Source organism: Oreochromis aureus, linkage group 7, assembly GCF_013358895.1.
Source record: "Oreochromis aureus strain Israel breed Guangdong linkage group 7, ZZ_aureus, whole genome shotgun sequence".
NCBI lineage: Eukaryota > Metazoa > Chordata > Actinopteri > Cichliformes > Cichlidae > Oreochromis > Oreochromis aureus.
This window is the reverse complement of record NC_052948.1, coordinates 19,679,798-19,704,336: the sequence shown is the minus strand read 5'-3', so window position 1 is coordinate 19,704,336 and position 24,539 is coordinate 19,679,798. Positions and strand designations below refer to the sequence as shown.

At 39.9% G+C, this 24,539-nt stretch overlaps 1 protein-coding gene across 3 annotated transcripts in view; it reads left to right on the top strand.

The window, feature by feature from the left end:
• The first annotated feature begins 586 nt into the window (after window positions 1–586).
• Window positions 587–24,539, top strand: part of ppm1h (protein phosphatase, Mg2+/Mn2+ dependent, 1H) — a 49,244-nt gene continuing 25,291 nt past the window's right edge. The window contains exons 1-3 of one of the 3 annotated variants that reach the window (XM_031728774.2): window positions 587–761; window positions 12,065–12,464; window positions 22,749–22,914. In XM_031728774.2, coding sequence (XP_031584634.1) covers window positions 12,232–12,464; window positions 22,749–22,914 — 399 coding nt within the window. In that variant the 5' untranslated portion in view covers window positions 587–761; window positions 12,065–12,231. Of the gene's footprint in view, window positions 762–11,738; window positions 11,968–12,064; window positions 12,465–18,893; window positions 19,049–22,748; window positions 22,915–24,539 lie in introns of those variants that run through there. The other 2 variants (XM_039615694.1, XM_039615695.1) reach the window with 2 other exon arrangements.

Below are 24,539 nucleotides of genomic sequence, written 5' to 3'. Positions count from 1 at the left end.
TTTGTATTAATGTGAGTCTCTTATGTTTGCATTTAGTATCTGCCTTTTGGTTACCTCCATTTAACACATAGACAGAGACAACCGTTCATGCTGACATTCACTCCTGTGGAGCTATTACCCTATCCCCACTAAGTGCATGTCTTTAGACTGTGGGAGAAAGCTGGAGTACCCAGAGAGATCCCACGCAAACCATGCAAACTCCAAACAGAAAGACCCCAGCCTGATGGTGGAATTGAAGTCAGAAACTTCTTGCTGTGAGGCAACAGTGCTAACCACTAAGCCACCGCGTGTAACTAATTATGGGACGTAACGACTTGTTAATCAGTCATTCCCTCACCAGCACTCTGTGTATAAATAGTCCTGTCTTCCTGCTTGTTTTTGTTACAGTTTTTGTTCCCTATCTGCAGACCTACTATAGTACTTGGTTCATGTTTTTGGATTATTGTTTGTACACTTTCTGTTAAGAGCCCATTTTAATTTTTTATCTGTTGACAGTTCAAGAGTCTCTAGCGGTTGCCATGGCTTAATTGCCAATTGTCTACACCTGTCATAGTGTGGATAAAGGCATGCCTGAGGCACATTTGTGGGTTTTTCTTTTTGCCTTCATGCTGTGTGGGCTGTTTTTAGTTGGGGTTATTACAGGATTTAAAATAACATTTATGTTCCAAGAAACTCTCCTTTATTTTGTAGTTTTTGAGCAGGGTCATAACACAATGAATAGTCTTTGGAAGAGATTAAATATCAGCGGTTCTCTTGGTGGGGTGAGTGATGGTTTACGTAAGGTGTTCGCTGCGACTGAGCAGACTCTCTTTAGTGTTTCCGCTGGGTGTCTGTGCTGCCCTCCCGCTGAAGGACTTGTTTGTTATTTTGCTTTGTTTTAGTTTGTGTTTGGAGTTTGCCTCAGGTGGTGGTTATACTTTGGAGTTTGGCAGTGAATGACATCTGTGATGTGTCTGTTTGAGTTTAGCATTGAAATGTGCCTTAGGGCTATCATGCTATTGAAAACCAGGTATGCAAAGTTTTCTTTGTGTGTTATGTTGAAAGTTGCTCAAAGTTCAAGATGCTTTGCCATTATGCAAGCACAGCAAAATTAAAGCAATAATCTAAAATAACATAAATATACTGAAATATTATAAATATGACATACAATATTTAAATACAACTTACTGACATGTATTAAATTGAAGTGTTTGTACATTTATACCATGCCTACCCATCTAGTAACACTGGGATGTAAGAATATTGCACACTTAAACTAAACGCGTGTAATCTACATATTATAAGACGTACATGAGGAGCCATGTCCCGATGGGTAGGATGTGGAATTGGGCAGAAGAATATTGCACATGGTGGTTCTCCATAGTTACTGTGGGACTGAGGTCAGCAGTGCTTGGGGAAGAAGCTGTTTCGGTCTGTTAAACCAGTTACACTGAAGTTGAACTGAAGAGTCTGAAATCTTACTAGTTACGGCCCTGTGCTTGTGTCAGGTAAGCCTTTAGCAAGTTGGCATGTGGTGTCTAGTTTCAGCTTTGTGTGGAGACGCGTGTGTACGTGTACATCTGCAGCAGTGTTTATGGATGACTAATGAGAAGGTGAGTGTTTTGTGCAGCGACCTTCAGTGTTGTGGCGAGGTCGGCCGACTTGTGGTGGATGACTTGTGAATGTTGCTGGCCACGTGACTGCATTAACTGTGCTGCTGAGCCAACCTTGTGATAATTATGTGGGTATAGTTCTCACTTGTGAATAGCAACTTGTTGTGGTGTGGGGTCATTTGGTATGTGACTTTGTTTTGTGGGCACAAAAGATCGCTTCTGGTTGAGATTAGTGGTTATTTTTGGTTGTGTGGTAGTAATTTTGTTTGTTTAATCCTTTCAGTTTGTGGTTCTTGTACTCATTTGGGTTGATCACATGTTATGATTTTCATTATTGCAACTTGTGGGATTCTCATGTTGGAGAATCCCTGTATATTTGGCATCTTGCACTTAAAATGGAGTTTGTGTTGTGTAGTGGTCTGATACCTGCATGATGCACTTCAGCAACTGAGTATTCTTTGCAGGGTTGCTTATTGTTTCATTAGAAGATTTTTAACAAATGAGTACATTTTCCCTGTTGGAAAGCGCACCTGATGGCTTGCTTTCCCCAGTGGTTTTCAAGTTTGGGTGAGTCCAGGAGTTCTATTTGGGGCTTTTGGAGTGACCCTTTTGACAGGAACTGTTTAAGTCTTCTTCAACCTGTACTTGTGAAAGTCTCTGGGTGTTGCCAGGATTTAATTGCCAACTATCTACAGGGTGTGGATAAAGTAAGGCTGGCTAGGGGAGATGTCACCACTTGCCTTCATACTGTATGAGGTGTTTTTGAGCAATGTTGAAGTATGTTTATGTCTGTGTTTAATGTTATCTCTCAGATTAAACTGAGAAAAATATTAACTTAGAATTTGATGGCAGTAATACATCTCAAAGTTGGGACAGGGCCATGTTCACTATACCTCTTTGTCTTAGGATTCTAGCTGCTCCTGGGCCTTTTCAATATTTAATTTTTGAAGTGGACAGAGTTAAACAGTTTCTTGCTTAGATATGCAAAGTCATTCCCACAATATTCCATGGATGGGCGCACATGTTGCTCTTAAACCTCTAAAGCAGGGGTGTCGAATCCAGGCCTCAAGGGCCGGTGTCCTGCAGGTTTCAGATATCACCCTGGATCAAGACACCTGAATCAAATGATTAGTTCATTACCAGGCCTCTGGAGAACTTCAAGACATGTTGAGGAGGTAATTTAGCCATTTGAATCAGATGTGTTGGATCTAAAACCTGCAGGACACCGGCCCTCGAGGCCTGGTGTTCGACACCTGTGCTCTAAAGTATTAATGCTACCTTTCCAGCTGTGCAAGCTCTCAATTCCATTTCATTAATGTACCATCAGAGATGCAAGTCACTCACATATTGGCTTCTTCTTTACATGACAGAGCTTTAACTTCTTGAGCCCATGCCATGATTTCATGTCAGAATCACGTCTGTCTTTAATGCAGTGTTCTCTGAGGGCTCTTAGCTCATAGGATCCAATAATGACTTTGGCCTTGTCCCTCGCACACAGATTTCCACAGAACGCTGATGCTGTGTGACATTGACGACCAGATATTCAAAGTCTTTGCAATTTCACATTGAGGACCATGATTCTGAAATTGTTTGCAAATTGCAGACTGAACCTCTGCCCATCTCGAATTCTGAGAAACGCTGCCTCTCTGAGATGCTTTTTATACACAGTCATGTTATGGTCCTGTTGCCAGTTAACTTCGTTTAATTGGTTACAAAGTGTTCCACCAGCTGTTTCTTGTTAGTGCCACTTGTCTAGTTTTTTGTTGTTCTTATCCCAGTGCTTTTGAGATATGTTGCTGCCATCTCAGCATTCTTAGAATTGGGTTTGTATGTTTGCAATAAAATGGAAAGGAAACAGATGGGCAGTAATAACACTAATCACCACTAGTAGTAGTTTATCATTTTTCCATTGTCTTATTTATATTGCTCCAAATCACAACAACAGTTGTCCCAATATGCTGCAAGGTACAGAACAAATGATATCAGAGATGAATAATCACAACAAGTAATGGAAAATGTCTCCCTTTCAACAGGAACTGATATGTTTGCATATTTTCTTAATATGATGTAGCCTAAACTGCAAAATCAGTAGTGGGGGAAAAAAACACTCCCTTTCAACAGGAAGAAACCTCCAGTAAAACCAGGCTCGGGGAGGGGCAGCCATCTGCTGCGACCAGTTGGGGGTGAGGGGAAACAAAAGGAGAGCAGAGGGAGATGGAGACAAAACACGGGAAGAAAAAAAAAAAACTGCATACAGCGGTGTTATAGAAACACCTGGAGTGAAAAGAGGTGTATAGCAAAAATGCTTAGTGTATCACAGACAGTCCTACAGCAGCCTATGCAGCATAAAAGTGATGCTTCAAGGTCACCTTATCCAGCCCTAACTGTAAGATTCTGAGCTCAGATATTACAGTCAGGATTTGAAAATAATTATTTTATTCTGACTTCAAAAATGACACTTTTACTCATTGCTGACTTTAGGTTTGTAGAATTTTCTCTCTTTGCAAAATAACAAGTCTTTGCCGTGATCCATGCTTATATGTGAGTTCCCTGTCTCCACATTACCCCATGCTGCAAGTATGCATGTGTGCCATCTCTATCCATCTGTGAGTCAGTCATCAGTTCAAGTAGCAGACTGATTACAGAAATGCAAACACATTCTTCAAGCCATCCTGACCCTGCCGTCACCGTCATAATCCTGAGAAGAATAACAAGGAGCTGAAGACAGAGCAAAGAAGGGAAAAGCTTAGCAGATTATTTGAAAACTGTAGTTTTCAAACTATGCAATGTAGCAAGGGGAGAGATACACAGTTGATGTTATTGCTTGCATCTCTTCTGGGACTCAAGGTGGTTTCAGGATTCAAAAATAACTTTTTCTGATGACGCTTTATTCTGGGGGATCAGCTGAGGTTTGCACCAATATGATACACATTGCATTACAAATCTGTGGACTATGCAGCCTTCCCTCTTCTGGATGTGCTTTCCATTATTACTTTTGGCAGTAGGAATTTTTGCTCCCATAAGGCCACAAGATTATTAGTAAGGTCAGCTACTGATGTTACAAGATAAGGCCTCACCAGTCAGTTCGCCTTAAAGATGTCTCTCTGCAGACAAATCAACCCATTTAACTGGAAAATGAGTGCTGTTCAAAGGTCTTGAACCAGCCTTCATTTTGTCATATTTTTCTTCCAAGCCAGACTTTTCTTTTGTTTAAGGTGGTCTTGAGCAATAGTTCAAGACATGCATAAACAAGGTACATGTCTACGCCCAACTTGGCAAAGAAACAATTTTCAATTTGTATCTTTAGGCACTTTGTAGCAGCCCGTCACAAAACTGAGTTTGTTCTGATTTCTTTAGTTGAATATATGAAAATGCCAAAGATAACAGTTTGACAGGCATAAAATAGTCAACGAGGTGATTCCCAAAGAGCAATTTACTGTAAACTTGGCATGTCTTGACATGACGTGCAGTGTGTGGTTAAAAATTTGAAGAAACTGGACAAGTGGAGGACAAAAGAAATCATGACAGGCGTAAAATCTCTGTTGCAGGCAAACATCTGAAAAGTCGTACTTAAGACAGAGAAAATCCAGCAAAAAAACCTGAGAGATTCATCTGATCCTTTAGTTGATTCATCTATTGTTCACTGAAGCCTGATCAGAAATGGTCGCAGTGGAAAGCTGACTGTCAAGAGGCCATTCTTAAGGAGGGGGGGGGGGGCAAGGTATGATAGATTACACATTAACATGACTGAAAATCAGTGGAAACGGATTTTATGGCATGATGAATCCAAACATAATCGTTTACACATCATACATATTTAACATATCATTCAAACACAACAGTATCTACAGCCATGTGTAAAACACGGTAGAGGCTCTGTCATGATTTGATGCTACATTTCAACCTGTGGTGTTGGTCTTAATCTGCCAGATAACAACATTAAACATACTTCAACATGGCTCAAAAACCACAACATAAAGTTAAGACTTACATCGGAGTCCAGATAAGGTTTAATTTATTTATTTATATTTTAAATTACTCCACACCTTCAGTTAAAAAAAAGAAAGAAAAGAAAAGACATTGATGGAATTGTGAATGCAGAAAAAAACCATCAGATTTTATTTTACCACTACCATCTGGAAAACACCTGATTGGCCACAGCTTTATTTTTTAGCACAACAACAATTTCAAACACACTGCTGATATAGAAAAGCACACAAGGAAAATTATCAGTGATGGATTGGCCTCCCCAGAGCTCAGATGTCAACATAACTGAAGCAGTGTGGGTTAATCTTGATAGAGAACAGAAACCGAAGAGAGCCAAAACTGTGAAGTATAAAGGACAATCATACCAAATATTGACTTTCAAGCTTCTTAGAAGTGTACAAACTGTTTTTCCTTACATACTGTAATAAATCACTGCAACTATTTCCCATCTTCCTAGAAAATGATAGAGAAAGGCTGTACACTCCTTCATGAACCACAATGGCACATTCTGTGAAGATGAAACAGTAAGAAGACTTCAGAATTTGACTATAAATGTGTTAGTGAAACATTAGTTTATTTCATGAAAGGCAAGCAAGGTGGGGCCCTGTTTTGATACCACAGTGCATCAAGTTAACCCTGGAGAACCCAAGAACCATTGTCTTCTTTGGAAAATTATGAACTACGCATTAAATGACTTATATAAGTTCACTGAACACCAAAATATCCACTTTTTCAATATTAACCCTTTATTCCCTGATTTAGGATTTGGGTCAAATTTGACCCATTGGGCTTTAGGCATATCATTTTAAAAAAAATCACAATAACAAACACTGTCAATGTAAACTATTTTAAAGTTAGGTAAATAAATCAACCACACAGCTACATTTAACAAGGTTTTTTTTTTTTGTTTTTTTGTTTTTTTATTTGTTGCATGTCAGAACTGGATTCAGTTTGAAACAAAAGAACACGAGGCACAGTTTTCACAGTCACTGCATATTAGTTTTGAGGTCCTTGCACACAGTTCAGTGATGGCAATGTTCCTTCTTGACAGGCCAATGGGCGATTTGGTCGAAACGAACATCTGCACTCTTGTAAACTCGAACAAATTTTTGTGGTGGCGGGGAGGAGAGGCCAGAAGTTGTTGGCCTACCCCGACTTCTTGCTGTTCCAACTTGAACCAAGCCTTCAGCAACCAAACCCTGAAACTTGCCAAGTTTGAGTACTTTCGATGTTGGGATTCCCTGGGCCTCACAGTCACGCTGGTAAAGAAGCCATGCGTTGATCACCACAACAGACAAAAAATGCCAGAAAAGTATCATATACCAGCGACGGGTCCTGATGGGAAACTTAGAGCGTGCAAGATGTTCATCCAGCATGTCAACTCCTCCCATGGAAGCGTTGTACTCCTTGATGATGTTTGGCTGATCAATGTTGATGTACTCTTTTTTTGGACTTGTCTCAGCGACAGGCTTTTCCCAAAGGCTCTGGTCCAGCATATGTTGACATCAAAGTGACTGCTTTTGTGTCTTGCCATTTCAAACACACAGTATTGGTGTTGGACTCGATTCGATGATCATATGATCCACGGCCTTTCTTGGACAGGTCTTTGTCTGTCATCAGGGTGCACTTTGACATGCGTTTTTTTTTTTCTAACAGTTCCTGTGTAGTAGATTCCCTTTGCCAATAATTTCTCAATGAGGGGCATTGAAGTGAAGAAATTGTCAGCAAAAATCAGGAAACGTACGTTCTCTGCAAGCGAGTCGCATAGCTTCACCACAATGTCTCCACCAACTCCCAACTGACTCTTCCCTTTTTGCTCATTGGCACCTCCTTTTCCTTGATATATATATATATCAAAATCGTGCAGGAAGCCAGTGACACAGCAGCGCCCCCACACTTTGAATCCCCACGGATGTGGCTTCCCTTTGATGTACTGCCTTATGCCACCAAATTTTCCTTTGTATGGCACCATCATCTCATCGATGGACTGTTTTTGGCGAGGCGCAATAGTCAAACATTGTCTCTGAAAAGAATCCAAAAACGGTCTTAGTTTCCACAGTCGATCCTTTTTTACTTCTTCACTGGCCATTTCATTGTCTACAAAGTGAATGACAGAGAGTAGCTGGCTGAATCGGTTGTGACTCATTATGTCTGCCACAGGCCCATAACGAACTTCGTTTTCCCAGTACTGACGTACTCCAGACATTTGAACTAATCCCATCCTGAGATACAGTCCAAGAACTTGTCCTATCTCTTTTACTGAAGTGTCAACACATTTCCCATGCTTTTGAATACTGTATTGATTGGTGTGCTCAACAATATTTTCCAACATATCAAGGGAAACAAAGCGCCGAAAGTAAACCAGTGGCGTGTCTGTTGTGGCATCCTGGTACGACTCAACTTGTTCACCAAGAAAGTTCACATCAGGCAACTCAAAGCCTTTCTTTCGCCATTTATATGTTTTTGCGGCACGATTTGGCTCCATCTGTACGCTAGCAGTCTCAGCAAATGGCACATCTTCATCGCTGGACAAGTGATTGGATGAGTCACTGTCTTCGGCAGAGGATTCACCACCATCGCTTTCATGCGGTTGATACAATTCATCAGAATCGCTGTCGCTGTCCAGCTCAGGGCCAAAGTCACTATCATCAGCTTCGAGTAGATCCAATACTTGTTGTGCAGTGAACTTTCTCTGGTGCTTTCCCTGCCCTGAAAAGGGAGCAGCCATACTCTCTGAAAAGATATATTTACTTTATTAGTCTCTGACCCTGTACTACTTAGGTAACTTAGTAAAATGTATTATACAAATTAATTTATTTCGAGGCTTTTGTCAAATACAGGACTGTAACCATTCTCCATCTACAATGTCACTCAAAGAACCACAGGGTCATTTTTGACCCGACAATTTTTAACCCATACACCCGGCGGGTCATTTTTGACCCATCGTTTTTTTTTTTTAACTAGCTCAGAGTGGCTAATTTTTACAAAAAGAACATAAAACATTGTTCTAGGCATTCTGCAACTTATTACAAAGTAGATTTAAAAAATAAAACACAATTTTACCAACATTTGATTTGCTACAAAGACTATTTTTTGGGGGGGAAAGTTTCCAGCTCAACAAAACAGCATGTGGTCAGCCATCTTCTAACTACCACTCTGGCTCATGTCAGTTCAATATGCATCCACTAGATGTGTCTATGCAGGGGTCAGAAGTGGCACTTTGGGATTTAGAAGATTTGACCCTTTTTTTTGTTTGTTTGTTTTGTTTTTTTTTCTTTGTACATTTTGAGCAGCAGCAATTAACAGTGGCCAAATTTGAGCCCATGGGTTCTCTAGATGTTTCACAGATGAAGTCTTAATGACTTTGGTGATGCTTCACTTTTCATCTTGTACACCAACAGATCAAATGAACGAATGTCTGCCTCAGCTGTTGCTAAAAAGCACGCATGCTGAACACATGGTTTCCATTAAATAATTGTTGTCATTTGGAAGATTTGAATAGTTTATCACTTCAAAAGAATGTATGTGAGGTCTCCTGGGAAATGAGCTTATCTTTGTGCATATTGTCAGTTTATGGGGTATAATTAGCACAGAAAAGACAAGAGCTACACCCACTGTTCTGGTTAATTTTTTACCAGCTATCCTTGATTGAAAATCCAGTCGCATGTAGAGTATATCATCTTCTGCATCCTGCTCACAGACTGTTTGCTTTTCCTGTGTAATTAGGTCAGTAGAACTCTTTGCTGCCAAGCTCATGAATTATTGATTTACTATAGTCTGCCAATTTCCCAACTTCACTTTCATCAGACTTTACTCATTTTCACTGGAGACATTCTGTATAACAAGCGTGCTCACAATTTTAATTGGCCCGCAAGATTTAAGAGATAATGTGTCTGAGTGTTCCTCAATATAAACCATAAGCTTTTCTTTTAATCATCAGAGTTCATGCTGTATTTTACAGGATTCTCAAGAAAAAAAATCACTCCCATCAAAAAATTTAAAAATAAAATAAAATCATGCACTCCATATTCAGTGTTTATTGCTTATAAAGCAATTTTGCACAAACCCATTATCCATCCATTTTCTTCTGCTTTTCCTATTTAGGGTCATGGGGTGCCTTAAGATTATCCCAGCTGACATAGGGTAAGAGGCAGACAGGTCACATGTCAGGGCTGACACAGACAGCCAAACATGCAAACTCACATTTACACCTATGGCCAAATAATAGGTGGGAAGATTCAAATATCAGTAATATTGATACCAGTGCTGGTATTGGCATTGGATTGATACTGGCACATATGGATCAATACTTTGTTTCTGTCATCAAAGTTCAGTTTGTAGCTCACTGAAGCCCCCCCCCTTTTTTTTTTTTTTTTTTTTTTTTTTTTTAACATTCACTATTTAAAAAAAAAAAAATGTCTGAAGCTTTTTGTGTCTATTTCATTTCTAGTCTGTAGCACATTTTTGACCCAAAGTGCTTTAGAGACAGGCACATTCCAGGTCTCCAAACAACAACAAAAAAGAAGCAGTTTCAAAATAAAGCTGAAAGGTAAGGTAACCAATTATTGTGGAAAGTAAAAACCACAACAATCTGAATGTATTGAGAATTTGCAAACTGATGATCATTCATCTCATAAAGCTCATAAATTGCATAAATCATGACACATTGCTCTGTCCTACATAAGCTGCCTTCATGGGTTAAAAATATCAGTGTTGGTTTCGGCAATACCGATCCTGCTGTATTTGCAGAACTACCAGTTAACCCAACCCCTACTAAACCACATGTCTTTATATTATGAGAGAAAGTCACACCGACCAGAAAAACATGCAAACTCCACACAGAAACTGTACATTACAAGTACAGTGTTAAAAAAATATCTTTCATAGTGGTTTTCAAAATAAAACAGAAAGCAACTATACAGTTGTCACAGTGAAACCAGTGAAGAGATTGGGGAACTGGAACCGGTTTTAGAAAGCGGCCCTGCGTCCACACCTAGTTTTAGTTTTGTGCTGAAAGAGGGCCATTCTGTTTAAAAAAGAAAAAATATGCAGGTTAACTGTAAGTTTAATCAGTTCTGTCCTACAGCACTGGATGACACGGGTGTTTGAGTTTGGATGCTGGTAGGTTGAAGCAAACTTTTGCATGTGACTCTTGACAAGAAACCCAAACCACATTAGTGTTTGTCAAATAAGTGGAATTTTATTATAAAGAGCATGACTTAGATAATAGGTGATGAAGTGATTAAGAGCAGATTTGCCATTTGCATTTAAAGTGAAGGTAAAGACTAGAAATAATACCATATGTCAGTTTGGCTTGGGATTTTGGGACTCTGACATGAAATGCTCACATTTCAAGGCATGTCTGTGCTCAGTAAACGGAAGCTGAAAGAACTGACTGCGTCCACACGGCTTTTTGTTTCCTCGGTGAACTTTTGGGATTGAATATGGATCATGAGCAGATCATGTGAAGTCATTTTGTTGCATCGCCCTCACCTTTCAACGCTGAAGAAACAGCTGAGTACGATTCTGTGGTTTGGTCGTTCTGCAGACTGCGGTTTTCTTATGACATATCATTTAGTAGGGTTCACTTCTCCAAAATGGAGCTTTGTTGACAGAGTAAGTCCATAAATTCTAGACAGACATCCTGCTGGGTTGGCTTAACGCCCAGCCAGTAAGATTTGAACGACTCTTGGAAGAGAAAGAAAAAATGCAATCAGAAGGTGGTAACGCAATATGCCACTAGACACTGAAAGGCTCCCAGTAAGTGCCATATTTGAAACAACCGCTCTGGTTTTTACTGCATATCTGTGTTGACTAGAGCCCTTTCTTGTGGACATTAGCTTCAAATTGCAAAACTGCCTTTTTGATAAAAGAATATTACACATGGAGCCTTGATTTCTGTGCCTAAGTTTTAGCCTACAATTTTGATCTGTTGTGGGCATTGACCTTTAATAACCACATTTTCCCCAATGACTGTAATTCCAATCTTTTGATAAAGAAAATTGTAGAAAGATGGAAACAAATCAGCTGGGTTTTTTTTTTTTTTTTTTTTTTTTTAACACAGCTGTGGCGTCTGTGGGACGCAAACCACACCTTGTCAAGAAAAAACAAAGACTAGACGACTGCAGATGTCCATAAAAGAGTCACTGAAACCCTCACGGCTGGTTTATTGTGTGTTGTTCAGTCAGTGTGGCTTCATTTATATGTATATGTGTATATATATGTATTTGGGTCACCGCCTTTTTCTCGGGCTTCAAAGCCTTGTGTTGCACCTTGTTCGGGAGGTAATCGTCACATCGGGATTACGCACCTTTGACCTCCAGCACTGTCAACAGTAAGCGGCTCACTGAGATAGGCTACCAGCGACCAAATCCACCAGCAGCAACCGGTTTGTCACATGACTGCTGTGCAGCTCAGTCTGGCTCTGTGTGTGTGTGTGAGAGAGAGAGAGAGAGTCTGTTCAGCTTTTATTTCCGTGTTCGCAGAGGGATCGCTGTGCCGAATGACTTTCCGCGGATCCTGAGTGTTTGCTTTCTTCCACGCCGCGAATCTGCGTCGGGATCTGCCAGGGAGACGGGAAGAGGGGGGTTGCGTGTGGGGTGGGGTGGCATTCACGCAATCGCATTGCCTGGACCCACGCCGCAGCAGGACCATGCTCACGCGGGTGAAGTCGGCGGTAGCCAATTTCATGGGAGGTATGATGGCCGGTGGCTCCAACGGAGACCATCCCAGCGTCTCCGATCTGCCGCTGAAATTCCCGTACACCCGACCGGACTTCCTGGGACTGTCGCCAGACGAGATCGAGTGTTCGGCGGATCACATCGCAAGACCGATCCTCATCCTGAAGGAGACCAAGCGGCTGCCGTGGTCCACCGGCTATGCAGAGTGAGTATAACCTGTATGCGTCCATCTTTTCTTCCACGCAGCATCCTTTGGAAGTGATCTTCCTGGACCACTGAGAGCACTCACAGAGGCGTAAACAGAAAACACCAGCCCCTCTCTTTATTCTTATTATTATGACCTACTTCACGTGTGTTTCAGATGATAAACAGGCTCAAGTACAGCTGATGGCTCCATAATGCACTATGCCAAATATTATAAACATCAAGGTTTCCTATAATTCCAAGACATAAAAAATACCTCCACCAAGCTGAAGGTCGTTGTGATCTGTCCCCTGTAACCAGATAAGAATGCTTTATTTTTCAAATGGTGTGTTTTTAAAAAAAAAAAAAAAAAAAAAAAAAAAAAAGAAAGATACCATAAAGCAGGTTATAACGAGGCCAGTTAAGCTGCATAACACAAGGTCACAGGCCTTTGATATTGTATGAGATAAGCAGTGCACTCATAGATAAGATCTGACTAACTGTCTCCAGGTTCATCTCTGTACTCGGTTCACTCATTCCCACTGTGAAAAATCTCATTTCAATAGTTTTTCTCAGTTAATCTGTTTAAAGCTGGGGAATTACCTCGAATGTATCTTATGTTACACTCCCGTGATCCTCTTACATGATAACTTGAGACCAAAATTGCAACTGGACCTGAGATCATCTGCTGTATTATTGATATCACATCTTCTGTTTAGGCATACATTTGGCTCTCACGAATCTTCCTTCCGAGGCTGCAGTAAAGTGCAATACAAACTGCGATGTATTCTTAATGGACGTACTGCTTTATAAACAGCGTTTAGTGCAGCTGCTGGAGTCATAAAAAGCCAAGTTCTGACTTGGCGTTTGGTCAGCAAGGAACACAGCTGAATTAAAATGGCAGAACATGATAAAATACATGGTGAATTATTCGACCTGTTTCTAAAGCCTACACACTGGAGGGGAAACAAATGAGTCATTGAGATTTACATGCTTAAAAATAATCACTTCATCACCATGTTCCATTTACATTTGATGTACACAGCTCAAGTAATCTGGGAATGTCTCGTTATTATCTGCTTCCTGAGAGTGCAGAGTCACAGTCCCTCCTACTCATGCAGTCCCACAAAAAGTCAGTGAGGTTGTGTCCTGTCCTAAAAATCCTAAACCTTCACAGTGCGTGACAGCCCCACGCCCCAGTTCAGTCTTATCTTCGCACTGTTCCTCTATAAAGACGTTTCTCTTTCCTTATTTGATCGAATACATTTAGTAAGAGCACTAGGATGGAAATGTAATATTTCCAGTTTAGCAGTCCTGCTAGGAAGCCAGTTTAGTTGTGCAAGCGAATGTCATCTCAAGTCAGCGAGGTTTTCTTGCTGTAGCACTCTTTTCTTAAGACTGCTTGAGCAGCATAGAGACAAAGGCCTGAAAGAGCACTTTGGCTTATCAGTTGACCTGATCTTTTGTTAATGTTTCCTCTTGCTTTATGCAGTAAAAACATTAAACTATAGCAGGAAATGATCCGAATCATTTCCAAGAGCTCAGTGTGATCTGGCAATACTGGTTATTTTGAAAATCATTACTTCCTAAATCCTGAATTTTTAGAAGTTGGAAAAAGAGAATTAAAAAAACATCTCTTGCTGTCTTGCTTAAATACAGCAGATTATTGTTGTTATTTTTTGCTGATCAGCTAGTTGATAAATTGATTGTTTCAATACTGCAAGAGCTATCTGCTGTCTGCTTCATGTAGATTATACAGTGAAATTGTGGGAGTCGCCCTTATTTATTTATTTTAACTAATCTACCATAGTGAATTTTTAATCTCAAGACATAAAAGAGCAGATTAGGACTGGCTTTTGTTTTTAGAAGCCATCGACTATTTTTATGATCAAAGTTTCCATTAAAATACAGATTTTTGTGGAGATTCTGTGGTCATTGTTATTCATCATCATTGCGTCACAAGGTTTCTGTGGCTATAAAAATCAACATATTTAAATGGGATGCATAATTCTGCAGGATCAGTTCAACAGTCCTGCTTAACACATTCAGCTGATACTCCCGCCAGCAGTGTGTGTGTGTGCTTGGCATAGAATCAACCAGAACCGAGACATACGTCATACCAGGGATTTGTCAACAGCTGGCTGACCAGCAGGCTTTGTTGTCATGAAATATCACTGCCAGCTGAGAAAACCTGAGCCCATCTGAGAAGTGGCGATCCATTGCAGGTCTACTCAGAAGGCGTAACGGAGTCAATGGATCACTTTGATAAACCAAAAAACCTCAAGACTGCTGTTTGTTTGGGGGGGGGGTTTCTACATAAGTGGCTCATGTTTGTTGCACTTTTTGCTTTTTCAACATTATGAATATTTAATCCCTCTTGTAGGTTTGATTGAAACATTTGATCACTGGCGGTGGAAAGTAAAAGTCAGCGTGGGCTTAGGCTGGGTGAGCTGCACAACCTTGTTTTTCTCCTTCTTGCTCCTGCTCTTCTGAGTAGTCCTTGCTGAGCTTTCCGAGGTTATCCTGGGTTATTTCGTGGCTTCCAGTAGAGAAAGAATGAGCAGTTCGCCTTCACGAGGAGGATTCTGATGCACCGTCTCTGAGTGGGTGCACTGTCTGCTCCAGTGAACGCGGACATTTGAATGGATCACTGAGTATTGCTCACTCCAATTGTGTCACTGTCTCTTTGCAGCACGCTCGCATGCCTCACTTTTGCAGAAAGGTAACACTTACAGCAGCTCTTCCCCAGTGTTATGTTTTTCTTCCCCTAAACACAAAGACCACTAACTTCTCGTGTGATCATTTTATTGTTTGGGTGTAGTACTGTCATGCTATGTGTTGCTTGACTTTACCAGAATTGAGAAGCTGAGGGGAGTTTATCTACCTCTTAAAAGACTCGGTTAGTCTTTTATGTGGTCAAAAAATAAAGAACAGTATGGAAGAAAGGAATAAGTCCATGGCTTATTTAACAGAAATATACTTGCAGAACAACAGGGAAGTTTCGCAGCTAGTATGCAAGTTAGCAAGCCATAACAGGTTTCTATGTATAAAAGAGAGTGGTCAATCGTGTTAAATTTTAGGGGTGGGGGGACAAATCAGTATATATTATCATGATATATTGCGTGGCAATATTGTATCGATCCAGGGACACCAAATATCGATATATTTTATTAAATACGTTAAAATAATCTAGGAAAACTATGGGCTCATCTCATGTGCCACTATCCTGAGATAATGTTAGCCAAGCAAAATTACATTAAATCAAATCAACTGAAAAACCATCCAACACTGGACACACGACCTCCTAATTCAAAGCAAACTAATGCTCTGAATTAGTCACACAAGTAAAAATAGGACAGTGTGGGTTTATATTGTTTGCCCCGAACCACTGGTGGTGTACACTCATCACCACTTTTGATTGCAAGGTGATTGCACAGGTCGCCAGACAGGAGGCAACCTTTCTGCAAACAGTTGCAGTCTGACTTGAACTGACTCACTCAGAGAAATTGTCAAAAGTTTGTAAATAACTACTGTTTAATTTATAAATCCAGAGCTAGTGAGCATAACTCAACTCAGTTGGCTGTCAGCTGCTTGTACTCGTATGAAACAGGAAGGTTGTTGAAAAATGATGTAATAATTAAATTTCTGTCAAATGGGAATTCATATGTAGACAGAGGCATAAAAGTAATTTTTTTTGATGATTCATCAGTTTCATTTCATTGCCTGTGACTGCCAACATGACCTCATTCAATCAGCAGACTGACTCCATCTTATTGCAACATTTATGGCAGGTTTTAGTGTCAGTGTTGTTCTGCTTGACAACCTCATTGTGCAGCATAAATACAATAAATTAAGTAAGATAACGTTATCTTATTGGATAAAACAGTTACTGAAGAATTGTGACTTTGAGATTTAATTCGCAGCTGGAAAAAAGTGATAAATCACAACATATGTCATTGCAATCTTCAGCATATCACATAATGTTAAAAATCGCAATAGTATTGTATGGTGAGCGAAATATTGCAATAATATCGTATTATGGGGAATCTGGTGATTCTAATCTTTATTAAACAGATTTCTTAGACTTTGGCTTTTGGTTTTTGTAAAGGCAGTTAATCTTACCTACTAATATTTGCTAAAGTATGACTGAAATTTGTTTTTTGGGGAAGGCCAAATGCTTGTGTTGACCTCCACCCACTCATTCAATCACTCACTGCCTCACTGACCCAGTGGACACTGCAGCCTCAGCAGTACAATCAATACTCAATCAATATGCGTGTCTGTAAGGTAAACACTAGTCCCACCACTGCACACTGTATGTTTTATCTGCAGGTCTGCTGGCATTCATATGTGAGGGCATGCCAGTGAGTTGATCCAATCTGTTTTAACAGAACAGAGGTGAGAAAGTGGGCGCTCCAGGGTGCTTGACAGCTAGGGTGTGTTCAGCTAACATTTCCAAGGTAACAAAAGATAACATTTTTTTCAAGCAGCACAAACATGTGGCATAGTAAATGTGGATGAGCATTATCGGTCTTTCCGGTATCCTACGTAGTTTATCATTCCCATGGGAAAGAAGATGCATAAAGTAAATGTCAGGCCCAACTGTGGAGAGGAGGCACATGAGCAGCACCTCATACATACAGTGTTTCCCAGTGCTTGCTCAGTCACATGGTGCAGCACATGGTCTTTTTGCTTCTGATGCTTATACACATCGCTCAGAGGCGGGAATGACGTAAACCTGATTAATCTGTATCTTAAGTATGAGTAACTGTTGAACAAAACACGTGTTGCACTTCCTTAATCAAGTTATCATGATTGATATCATAGTATTATTATTCTGCAGAAGAAGTGACAGGAAGCTGTAACAGCATATAACCACAAAAGTAGAAAGAATTACCCAAACATGCATAACATAGGAATGTTTGTCCTTTAAGTTAGTTTAAATGTAAGTCTGAATATTTACAACAATCAGCAGCAATAATGTGGGAGTTTCAGTAAAGCACAGGAATGGGCAATTCATTTTCCCCAGGGTCAACATGAGAAACTAGGACTGTTGTGGAGGGCCGGACCAAGAACGGATAAAAATCAACATTGAGCAGAACTGAGTACTACTATTACTACTGCTTCTTCTTCTTCTGCTTCTTCTGCTTCTGCTGCTTCTGCTGCTTCTGCTTCTGCTGCTTCTGCTACTTCTGCTTCTTCTTCTTCGCTCCAGCGCCAGTTTCTTATGTTGTCTCTTGGGAAAACTCACTGTCCACCCCTGCTGTAGCAAATATGCAGACATGTGCCATTGCACTAAAAAATGCTAAAGTTGCATACAGACAACAACATACATGTACAAGTAAAGGACTTATTAAAGTGTCTAGGAGAAATGAGGGAACAGACATGGATACGCTACAATCATTATAGTAAGATTATAAAACTTTGAAAAACACAAAGCATTGAAATAGGTGGGTTGATGTTCAGCATCTATTAGCTAACATGAAAAGCTATAATTATGTGTTCATTGCCTCAAGGTTAGTTTTGTTGTTTTTTTTCTATAACTTGGCATCACTTCTGTGAGGTTTTGTCTGGACTTGTATTTTTGGAAAGGAGGAGATAATGATGTCTATTTACGGTCCCAGTGTCAAGCCTGTGGGTCTTAGTCTTTGTCTCCATGGTTATCTTACATACGGTGTTACTTTGATAGTCTCCTGGCTTGTGTGTTACATATTCAGTTTTGCTTCCCTTGTCTAATTTTTCTAGATTAGTGTCATCTGTGTTCCCACCTGTGGCCTGTTCTCTCATTACCCCTTGTGTGTAAATTCAATTTAGAAATGCAACCAAAATCCATCTTTGTTGTTGATAATTCAAAATAAGAATTTCTAAAATGAAAAATGTAAATGCTCCAGTAATCAGTTTTTTCAATATTAGTTGTATCTGTGTTTCTGTGTTAGTTTTCTGGCAGTATATATGGTGGATGAGTCTCAAAGCATTTATCTGAAATTTTAATTTGATAGTGACAACTTAACTGAAACAAGAAACTGACTTACTGCTCATAGCTATTGCTAATTTCCAGTCATTGTCCCTAGTTGGGCTTTTACATCCATAATACACATGTAAAATTTTACAGTATCCAATTATACAGATACAAAACTACAATAAATGTACGTTAACAAGAAAAAACAAATTATTACAAAATAAAATAAGTTCCTTTAAACCAAAGAAGGAATATAGTTATGTAGATCACACATCTGACAGGATAATTAAGGTCATGACATTGTCTCTAATATGAAGAACTGAAATGAAGTAAGTGAATATGACAGCCCTCTTCTCGGACACAGTTCATGCCTCCGGGTGTGGATGGCTTTTCCTGTCATATAAGAGATGAAAGGATTGGAACCTCAACTGTTGTTAATCTTGTGATTATGTGTATTTTAAGGTCAATTGAACGTCGGGCCTCACAGTGCTTTGGCCTCAGTCATGCATGATGGTGTATGAAGAGTTGGAGTTAGTGGCCTTCGAGTGGTGTGCTTCTGAAATTGTAGGGCGAGCCGGACTGAAGAGGAATAGAGCTACAGGAGATAAACAAGATAAGCGAGTGAACGTTGAGTGAAAGTGATTTATGTAAGGAAAAGTACTTTTTTTTTTTTTTTTTTTTTTGTTAAAGCTATGATGCTGCATAAAGTGTAAACAATATACAATATACAGTTCCTGTAAGCTCATGGTTTTTTCACAGCAGAACATGAAATGCATAGCAAATGTTTACACTGAGAAAATGGATCATTTCAAGAAAAAAAATTAGCTCGTTTTGAATTTGATGTCAACAGCGCATTTCAAAAGTTGGGGCGGGGCCATGTTTACCACTGTTTAGCATCCCCTCTTTTTTCTTCTTGTGATAGCTTCAGCCAGCATTTGTGAATGTCACTGAGAACTATGCTTACAGACAGTGACTTCTCAAAGTGTTCCTCAGCCCATGCAGTGATTTTCTTGATAGAATCGATCCCGTTTTAATGGAGTGCTACCAGAGGTAGGAATTGTGGTTGTCCAATAATGCTTTTTGCCCTTGTCCCTTGTGCACAGAGATTTCTCTAAATCTGAGATGTGATTATGTACTGTAGATTGTACTGTAGTCTTAATTTTTGTTTAGGAACATTGTTCTGGAACTATTCCACAATTTGACTGGTGAACCTTTTTGGGTAACCTCTGCTCATCTTCATTCCTGAGAAACTGCCTCTCTAAGATGCTCTTTTTATACACAGTCATGTTACTCACCTGCTGCCGTTAAAAACTGATCAATTGCAAAATGCTGCTTCAGCTATTTCTTTTTTAACTACAACTTAATTTACCAGCCTTTTGTTATATGCCTTTTAAATTCAAAATGAGCTTATATTTTTCATCAGTGCAGAGTAAAATGCTTTGTAGTAGCTTGAAAATTAAAAAAAAAAAACTAATGGTGAAACTTTGTGAGTCACCTACATTAATAAAATCTTTCTATCCACACTTTGTGGAAAATAGTTCTGAACCCCCTACACTATACACCTACAATATACACTACACTTTCTATACAAACTCTATGGAAATCCATGCCATGAAACTCCTGGCGCACCGTTTGTGTACTGATGTTAATGCCAGAGGAAGTTTGGAACAGTCCGATCATGGAGTCTTCAGAGCATTGGTGACTTTCACACACCATGTGTCATACCACTTGGAGACCCTCCTCTGTAGCTTTGTGGTCTGCCGCTTCGTGGCTGATTGCTGTGCTTTCACTTTGCATTAATAACACTTGCTCATTGTAGAAGATCTTGGAGGGAAAAAATTTAACAGACTGTATTGGAAATTGTAAACTACAAAACGGAAATTGTAGTTTTCGATAGCCATATTCCTAGAACCTAACAGGTTCACTTGGGCCGTTTGCTACCTTTCTTTCTGACTTTCTTACTGTAAGCAACCTGTGCATTCTCTTAGACAGTTCTTTTAAACTTGACAAACAAGTGTCCACTGTAGTTAAATCTAGCTTTTACCAACTACACCAAATTGACAAGGCCAAGCCTTACATACCATGTAAGTTTCTCAAGATCCTTATCTATGCCTTTATCGCCTCTAGATTAGACTACTGTAACTCTCTCTATATTGGCCTCCATTCTACCCTTCTCCGCAGACTGCAGCTCGTTCAAAATGCGGCGGCACGCCTCTTAATGGGAACCGGCAGGTTTGATCCTATCACCCCTATCCTCGCTGACTTGCATTGGCTTCCCATCAAATACCGCATTGATTTTAAAATTCTATTGCTTACCTTTAAAATTATAAATAACATTGCTCCTAGCTATCTTACTGAACTTCTCAGCTTGTACTCTCCTAGGAGATCACTGAGATCAACGGCCCAACTGCTCTTAGTGCAACCTAGGTCATGCCTGAAGACCAGAGGTGATCGTGCTTTTGCCATAGCTGCACCCAACCTCTGTTATAATCTTCCTACTGCTATTCGTGCATCTGAATCGATTCAATCTTTTAAATCGTGATTGAAAACCCATTTATTCAATCTAGCTTTCCCTACTTAGTGCCTGTATCCTGCAAATGTTCCCTTATGTAGCTTTGATCATTTTACTTTATTGCTGAATAACCTCTTAGTCGAGTTGTGTTTTGTATTTTCTTTTACTTACTTACACTGTGCTGTGGCTAATTAGTGCTCTCCACCTGTTGGTGTATTTATACCCTGTTATTGTTCCCATCTCTAATTTATTGCATTACTGTGAAGCACTTTGGTGTACCGCTGGTTTTTAAATGTGCTATACAGATAAAGTTGTGTTGTATTGTATTGTATTGTTGCCGTGGTGGCATCCTATTGTAGTACCAGACTCGAATTAAGTGAACTCTTTACAACCTGCATGGCTAGGTTCTTGATTTTACAGACCTGTGGCAATAGGCTTAAAAAACTTGAATTCACAGATTAAGAGTTCTGGCCCATGACTATGTCACCAAATGGTTATTGGTGTCCTTGACACACATTGTTCCTATTGTGTTTTTTGGGGTGGGGAAGCAGTGAATAGCTCACTGTGTAGGTCAGCAATAATAATATCCTATAAATATCCTGTCAGTTTTATGGCTCAGTGTTTTCTTAGCTGGAGACAGAGGATCTCGACTCTGCATGTTCATTCTCATGGTTTGTTTACAAAGGATTCTCCTTTGGGAAATAATCATGACTGCCTCTCATATCAACATGTAGCCATATCACTTGTCATTTATTTGGTCTAATTTCCCCTTGGACACATAAGATCTAAAATAGCTTAATGCTTTTAAGGATAGTAGGAAATATTAAAGGGTCTTTGTTATGGTTCTAGCTAAAGGGAAAAAAAAGTGGCATAATTTCTATAAATTTACATTCCTGTTTCGTATGTTGGCTCTTTTTCTCTTGTGGTCTGATCTTAAAAATGATACACATAGTTTGAAAAGCCCCCTGTAGACTGACTTCACTTCACTTGACTAGACTTCACTGTGGCTAAAATGAGAATGCCTGGAGTGGTGTTAAGCAGCGTGTGCTTGTCAATGTCTACACAGCAGCTCGCAGCAGCAGCACACCATCTGCCAGGTGTTGTATAATGCAGTATTTATGTGTCTTTCTGTCCTTTGGCCTACATGTGTGGGGCTTAAATAGAAATGTGTATTTAAAGTGTACTTGTTGATGTTATTTCTTAACGTTTCGCTGTCAAAATGGGTGTCACGCAAACTGTTTCACAGAAATGGTGTTTTTGGAAGGTTTTACAGTCCTAAAAACATCACTGGGTTGACAGACTACACAGCTTCCATCTCGTACATCTGCAGCCATGTGCTGAGCAAGAAACTTTAAACATGTAGAACATTCGTGTCTGTGTGACTGCGCTAAAGGCACAGTCACAGACCACAGCTGTTATTGAAATCTTTTTTTTGCCTGGTAGAAGGATGTACTTGAAGTGATTTGAGCAAAGATGACAACTGATGTCTTATATATAGTTCCCTCAAAAATGTGTTTACAAATCCTATTTTTAATATTATGCAATTAGTGTATTTATTTCTTGGAAGGATTTTTGTTTTTAAATGGAGCTGCTGGATATTTGAATTTATTTAAAGTACCTATTCTATATTGATACTATACCACAGAACCATACTGTAAACACAGTATAGCATGTCTGTTAAACATTTTTGTTCTGTACCAGACTATATAATATACATTTCTTTTACACAAATATTTAATTTTTTACATTAATTTAAAGATTCTTATGCCATTGCAATGTGTATAGTGTATAAATGATAGTTTCATATATGGAATTTCTTAAATATCTCTGTCCAGGGTAATCAATGCAGGGAAAAGCACATTAAATGAAGATCAGGCTTGCTGTGAGGTCCTGGTTGTTAAAGGGAGACCTGCAGGAAGCCTCGCGCCTAACCGAACCCCCACGACCCGCAGGAGATCGTCCCTGCCTAATGGTGAGAGTCTGGGCCTCAGGGAGAACCTGGTAAGTCAAAGTGGAGGGTTTGTTTCTATTTCTCTCCCCCCGCCACCACATCCACTTTCACGGACATTCTGCAGATACATTTTCACGACAGGAAAGGATGACAGAGAAGGATACAGTACAAACTGTGCTGTGATCTATTGCATTTCTTCTCCATTTGTTATCTTTAGAAATAGCACGCTGCCTGGATGGATAAACATGTGCGCAGCCAAAATAATTATTTGCACTGAAGTAAAAAGAATGAAAAAAGGAAAAGTCTTTTGGTGAAGTCGGGTGGAAAGTTAAAAAAGGATCACTGAGCAAGTGAAACGGTGTTCTACGAGATAATCTTATATTTGCAGACTAAACATTTTACAGAATTTAGCAGATGATCATGCATGAGTTTAAGGGCTATAATGCCTCCTGTCTTTCTAGAAAAATGCCATGGCCGACTGAAGCCTTTACATTTTAGCTTTACTGATGAAGGTAATGCAGGTAGAATGAGTTCAGTCAGTGAATGCCCCTGGGGCCTGTTGGTGAGACCCAGCAGTTTATTGGAGCGGACAGCTTAGCGTCCTTCACACTCCACAGTAGCCTTCATAGTGACTCTTCACACACTTGACTTTAAAGTCACCCTTGTTTGCTTTCACAAGAACATTGTGTCAGATGGAGTACTAAAGAAAACTGTATCATTATACCAAAATGCAGTGTGACTGCGCTACTGTCACAACATATTGACACACTTAACTCAATCGCTTGCAATTTATCCCGTTCCCTACGAGGCAGAGAAAAGATGAAAAGCACAAAATGTTTATCAGCTCTTTTAAAGTCCTTTGTGATTACAGTATACTAATACTGCTCATAAAATTTCCTCTCAGCTCACCAGTACTTTACTCAGGCCCAGCCGGAGCCTACAGCAAACTCATGCAAGTATCTCATGACTGACTTTCGCAGTGATGTAGCGTTAGAGCCTTTTTAGTGCTCTTTGCCTGCCTCGTAGACTCGCGCTGTAGAATTTGCCTGCGCCATATATAGAAAATCAGAGGCTTACTTTGCGCAGCAAAATGTGATGTATGCAACAGCAACTCTGTGGCTATGTGACTTCATTACTGAGAGGGGAGCTGTGCCGATATATAACAGACTTTAAACAGAAATTAGGCCATTGATTTTTTTTTTTTTTGTTTTTGTTTTTTGTGAAGACCAAAAACTCAAAGGTGAGCAATGAATCAGCCAGATCACAAAGCATTTTGAATCTTATGTGGGAGGTGAGACTTTGTAGATCAACACAGAGGACGCGGTGTGCGGTTTCAGAGCACAAACTGCATCATACCGCACCTACTAATACCTGCAGATTTAAGCGAAAGCAAACATTAACACCAGGTTCATCCACTTATGGGCATTGTGCATCCCTGTGGGGAGGTTTGAGCTCAGATCAGATTACGAAGCCTTCTCGCTGAAGACCGACGGGATGAATTTGAATGCTGTGTAGAAAGGCGCTCTCACCCACCAACTGTGAGCAGTGCAATTTACATAGTACAGCTTCCTGTTTGTGTCTGAGAGCTGTACTTTGAGTTCAACTGGTTCCGGTTTGGTATTAAAAAGGTCACTTTTTTCTCTCTGTACACCATTATCCTGATATTACATCAGTG